Genomic DNA, 6,041 nt, shown 5'->3' with positions numbered 1-6,041 from the left:
AAAGCACTTTCAAATAATCTAACATACCGCATAACTGTACTGGTTAGGAGCACATTGACTCTGTTACCGTGGAGACTATTTTACGTGGCGTATGATATTGTTTTGGTGTAGCGCTGTTGTCTTTTCTGGATCTATCAGGAAGTTGTCCTTTTATTACGGTCCCCTAATGACTTGTTTGATAAAATCTTATCAGCCGCCTGTCATCATGACGAGCTGCACAAAAATTCCCTTTTTGCTTCATAGAGGAACACGCTCTCGCTACTTCCCGACAAGGCCTTTGTTGTGTTTCGTCCAAGAGTCCAAGGTTCATTTTGGGAGGGTGTTTTAGTTAATGACTGTTTTACAATGAGAACTTTTCCATGATCATATTCACATCACATGGTTGCTCACGTCACACTCTGTTGACTCTGCTACCGTGACCGTTGGAAGTTTAATCTCACTATCACCACAATTGACTTTTAAGGCTTGTAAGGTCGTGAACAACTTTATCTTTTTTACCTTTTAAAAGGAAAAATATTAGAATTCGAATCTCTGGTGTGCGTGCCCATGTGTGCGTGTTGGCATTTTAGAAAGAATGCAACAAAAAGCAAGTTTATGTGCACCAGACTTATTTAATAAAGTCAAAATATGAAACAATGCAAAATCTTCAAATTGTTGCTTTAAAATGAAAAGCATGTCTTATAGCTTTTTGAATTTCTTAAAGAGACAGTGTGTAGATTTGTCTTTGATTTTTCAGTGTTTATTCACTAAAACACCCACTTTCGATAATGTGCAAAAAATACCACATCAATGTACATTTTTTAATATTGTAGGTCTCGTAATTTTTTATGGTGACATTGGCAATCTCTAATTCTCTCACATGGATCGCGCCTCACCGTACAGGACACTAACATGTCTTTCAGCTACGGCTATTCAAAGAAGACACATTTTCTGGGTCAATAGTTTGTGGTACAAATACAACACACGTTGTTACCTGAGGGAATATTACAAGTTGTTTGCTTGCGACATGTGCTCTCTCACCCTAGTGCACGTGCTTCAAAATGCACACGCTTCAAACTTAGGTCATTGTATTCTATTAGTTCACCACTAGATGGCAAAAGATATTCACATTGTCCCTTTCATTAAATTTCTTTGCATAAAATGTGTACATGCTGTGCTCTTTAAATTCTACAACAGAGCAACTGAAAATTATTGCTTCATTAATTTCCTTCATCGGATTAATAAAGGATATGTACGTAACTAATTCTTTGAAAATTTTGGAAAAATTAGCCTTTCATTGAACAGCAACAATATGCAGAAAAAGTATTATTTTCATTTTTTCACAAGGAGGTGTCATCATGTTTTTTTGTTTGTTTGTTTTTTAAAGAAAAAGTCTTTTCGACAGCCGCCTTCTGTGGGCATGTGCTGCATGACTGAAAATTGAATGTACAAGACTGTGTACATCACACGTGAAATTATTTACAAAGTATTTCCTCCTGGAGATCACTGATGTGATCCACAAACTGTACACAATCAAGTCCAAACGGCCATGTCGGTGTCTAATGTGACAGACGTGCAGTCACACTGAGTGCCTCAAAACTGGGGAGCGTCGTCGCGGTGATGGCGGTGCGGTTGGGGCGGTTCATCTGCATACATCGCATGTTTCCGGTGCTGAAAACACACTGTAGTGGCCACAGCACCACAATGATCAGCAACACCATGAGCATCACAAAGAGCATCATCCGCTTCCAGTCTGCCAGCCGGTCCAGCCGGCCTAAATTCTGAGGCGGGGTCTGAGCGGGGGGGGCACTGCCCCCCTTGTCGGCACCAATATCGATGCAGATGCACAAGGCCGAAAGGCTATCGGATGCCGGCCTGTTGCTTTTGTAACACAACTTTTCCCCGTCCAGCCACACGGGCTCCTCCCGCTGCTGGTGGCCTGGCAAATTGTGCAGCATTTCATGGTTGCTGGGCAGAGACGGGGGTCCCCCCTCAGGCAAATCGGTGTTTTGGCGGCAGAAAGGGCAAAAGAGCTGCAATGTCCCCCGATCGGCGCCTTCTTGCTCAGCCGGCGAGATCGCCATGAGGCGGGAAAGGCACTCCAGGCAGAAAGTGTGGGTGCACGCTAACAACTTTGGCGTCTTGAAGACGTTGTCGTAGGTGCTGTAGCAGATAGGGCACTCCAGCTGGCTCGCCACAGACATCCTCTTTTGGGGCTCACTGGCTGCCTCATGGTGCTCCGCCTGCATGTGCCAAATCTGCACGGATTGTTCCATCTTCAGGAATCCACCAAACTGCTGCGATTTGCACTTCCTCCTCCTCCTCCTCCTCTTGTCGCCTCAGGGACCCTGAAGGCAACAAAGAAAGTGGCAGTTGTTAGTTGAGTAGTACACATTCTTTCGATTACACATCGTTCTGGGTCGTGCCCAGTTGAACGTGTTCTTTCTGTTTGTGAGTCATTAAAATAGAGTGGATCTCGGTTTGAGCCAACAAAATTAGAGGTTCTACTTATCAGGATGAATCCTTTTAGGCCATTGTTATGCAACTGGGTGTGACATAGTTAGCTGCCCGCAGGGGATCGGTGAAAATAGGGTGCGACGAGTCGCCATAAATCATGGTAGGGTAGGACTTGGCTTTAGGGTTACCGTTTGGTTCACTCGTGCTAAAGTTGGGGACGTGAAAGGGAAACAAATTGGCCAACGCACCCACATCCACATGTGCTAGTCTGTCCGTTGTGTATAAAATATTGGTCAAATGAGGTCACTTTTTCCAAATCCATTCCGTTTAGTGGACCCTAGTTTGGGGGTGTTATTTTTTTCCCCCTTCCCTTATGTTTTTTTGTATTCCACCCAGCAGACTCCATCTGGCGTTACAGCCATGTTTCTGTTGCTTCCAGCAAGCCTTTCTTCCTTTCGGGACACTCGTCCCCGCAACAAAGTCTGTGCTTGTTCTCACTCGCAATCGATCCATCTACCCTTGGAATTCCTGCTCTGCCCTCTCTTTCTTTTTTTCTTCCCCTCGAGATATCTCATGAAGGTTGGCCTCCTTCACCAAATGCAAAAGGGAAGGATGAGTTATCAAAGTGTGTCAGGCAAACATTTAACCGGCAGCTTCTGATTCTTACGCGAGCCGCTGTGTAGCATTGAAAAATACATCTAACCTAGTTAAGAAATGACCAGAAAAATCATAATGACGACGACTGTGAACACACAGAAAGCCCATAAATGAATGGAACATCACTGAAATATCTGTGAGCCCATTGAGACTCTCACAAAAGGATGGTCTGAGGTTCAGGATTGAAGGTTCAGGTGGGCAAGCAGTTAGTGCAAGTGTGTGTGTTTTTTTTTTTTTTAATTGACGAGTGTTTCTGAACAAAATACCTCTCTTTAAAAAGATTTGGTGAAAAAAATTGTAATAGCTGGTTTTGCAACTTCAACTTGGGCTGGTGCTTTCCTAATTAAGCTTGGTTATTTGGGCCGTCTTTTTACAAACTGTACTCTCACTGTACAGTGCTCACTAAATAAATAACAACACTGGCTTGTGTTGTCCCAAGCTAGCGAAGTGAAAGCAGTTGTGATAGCAACGTAGTCTGACCTTTGATGCCATTCGATTAAAACAGCTTACTTGGACAAACAATAAGGTATCCCTGGCAGCACATGACACAAGTTGGAATTCTCCACTTTTATGTCATATTCATCCTTTGATTTGAAGCCCAAATACTTTTGGAGGGGCCTGTGTATGAGTTCCTCCTAATGCTGGATGAAAAGATCCAATCTTCTGGTCACGGTAATAGAGGCTAGCACAATCACTTGTTCAAACGTTTATAAATTGCACCTTTGAAGATTGTGTTATCTTGTAAATCAGTTTGCATATGCTTCTATTGGATCTAATGGGTAGAAACTGGAATAGCTCTATTTTGGTCAGGCAACCGAATAGAATTAATCACAGGTATCGAAAAATATCTTCTGGCTGTTATCGTTGGCTGTCAGCCAAGGCTTCTTTTGCACTCCGGTGCAAACGTTCACAAATGCTTGTCGTATTTTAACTGATGTGTTCCAGCGGATTCCGCGTGGCTGGCAAAGCTTTTGTACACATGCAGAAAACGGACATACTTGTTCACTATCAAAAGACCTCTAAGCTGTGGGCATGCAAATCAATTCGGGTCGCAAATGTGTCATCGCATTTTCTAAAGGGGGAGATGGTTGCTTTAAGAATAGCAACGAAGACAATAAAAAAAAAAAAAAGACTGTTTTTACTTGGGCCAAACTGCTGAAGGGTACACAGCAGTCAAATATTAACTCTCGAGTTTAATCCCTTTGAGTGGTAATGTTTTGTCTTATCACCTGCACGTCCTGTTGTCTGTTTTCCTTGTGCCACTGACCTACAGACACACATTTTTAATCTGTTTTTTTTTTTACATTTGTTATCTGAGTCAACTGTCAGTTCAACTGCCAAACGTGAGGATTACCGTTGTGAGGTGAAGGCGCTAAACCGGCCAGTTTTCAGGGCTGTTGAAACCTGATCCGCCCGATTGTTTAAAGAACCTCAATTTAAGGGCTACCGGAGGAAGACAAAAAAAAAATGGGAGCTAGGTTTGCACAGTGTGCATTAAATCAACACAAACCAGTCAGTGGAGCTGAGCATACTGGTTGAGTGGGCAGAAAAATCTTTCAAATTGTGACATCAATACAAATGGGTCGTGGAAGTGCAACTTTAGGCCTCTTAAACACAGACATGTTAGGGAGCAAAAATAAAGATGTTATTTGTATGGCAATGTGAGTCAACCATTCTGCTTAAAAAGTTGAAATGGGTTGTCGGCTCTACTGTTTTTATTACTGCTAACATTACTTTCATTGCTCTAATTTATTATTATGTTTATGCTATGTTTTTATAAGTATTTGGGGTTAATTAGAGGCACTTTAAATTGTGGCAGATGTGTGGCGACCCCTATTTAATGAGTGCATATGATTAATGTGTACAATTTATGACTGGCAGGTAAGCATAGAATTGCAGGAACAGTGCAAATGTACATCATGTTTATAAATTTATGATTGTTTGTTTGCCGGCTTCATAATCTGGAAGTGTTGCAAAGATATATGACAAACACATAGCCCATAAGCAGCAAGACAGCGAGCCTTTGTTTACATTCGCTGTAGCATCCAAAATGGTGGACAATGACATTGTGAGATGTTGTGATGATCTCAAGCCCAATTCGTTTTTAGATCACTCAACGTATAGCATGCTTGTAGTGAACTTGTGATTCAGGGATTCAAATCTTTGCTTGATGTATCCAGGTATACTTTGGCTTCCTCCCACAATACAAACACATGCATGTGTGCCCTTTTTAAATAATTATGTTCTAGTTCTTATTCTATGGTTATAATCACACTTTTCCTCTGCTTTCACTAGTGCCCTGTGGTGGCATCTCAAAACAACAACATGGAGTTTGTCCTTTTGATGCTCACTAAGCTGAGGTCTCACAAAATGTGCTGTCCTTGTATGTATGTCACAAATGCCAAGGTTGGTTTTGGTTTGACTTACTGTATGTATGTGGTAAATGTTTACTGAGACCTTTAGTTGAACTGGAGATTGCACCACTTTTGAGGCATTCGACTTTGGAGGTTAGGCCTATATTGTAACTCAGCATACGCAGTTGCATATTTAAACATTTGCGATAAATTTAGAAATCTGAATTAGAGTTAGGAAAAAAATGGAATGAGGTAATTCCAATCAAGATGTGATCAAAAATATTTTACCTGGAAGTAAAGTGTCCACTGGTGTCCTTTTTTTCCCTCAAGGAAACTGAAGAAGAATATTTGTTGTGCCACCAGTGTGTAGTCTTTCTGAGTTTGGTTCCCAGATCAGGCCTGTGGAGGTGCGAACGTGCGTGCGGGTGTGTCGTCCTTCCTCCCGCGTGTGTTTGTTCGTCGTTACCACCTTGTCCTCCCTGACAACTCCCCCCTTTTATCTCTTTATGCAAATGCTTCCAAGTGTGTCCCGTCCTTGAGGCAAGAGGCGAGGACGGTTTAACATGAATCAACAATTGTTTCCCACAACTGCAC

General features: G+C 42.2%; 1 protein-coding gene across 1 annotated transcript; it reads right to left on the bottom strand.

Annotated features, from left to right (window-relative positions):
• Positions 1 to 591: 591 nt before the first annotated feature.
• LOC119135658 (RING finger protein 223) lies at positions 592 to 6,041 on the bottom strand. The gene is made up of 2 exons (XM_037273443.1): positions 5,736 to 6,041; positions 592 to 2,327 (listed from the first exon to the last, which is right to left on the bottom strand). Exon 2 carries the CDS (start codon positions 2,253 to 2,255, stop codon positions 1,539 to 1,541), a length of 717 nt encoding a protein of 238 aa, XP_037129338.1. The 5' UTR covers positions 2,256 to 2,327; positions 5,736 to 6,041; the 3' UTR covers positions 592 to 1,538.

The sequence above is a fragment of the Syngnathus acus genome, chromosome 2 (assembly GCF_901709675.1).
Source record: "Syngnathus acus chromosome 2, fSynAcu1.2, whole genome shotgun sequence".
In the NCBI taxonomy this organism is placed as follows: Eukaryota; Metazoa; Chordata; class Actinopteri; order Syngnathiformes; family Syngnathidae; genus Syngnathus; species Syngnathus acus.
Note: the sequence above shows the minus strand (reverse complement) of the source record. Positions and strands in the feature narration are given on the sequence as shown.

What these genes read in the sequence shown, in the direction of transcription:
- LOC119135658 (XM_037273443.1), bottom strand. Translation starts at nt 2,255, where the DNA reads ATGGAACAATCCGTGCAGATTTGGCACATGCAGGCGGAGCACCATGAG.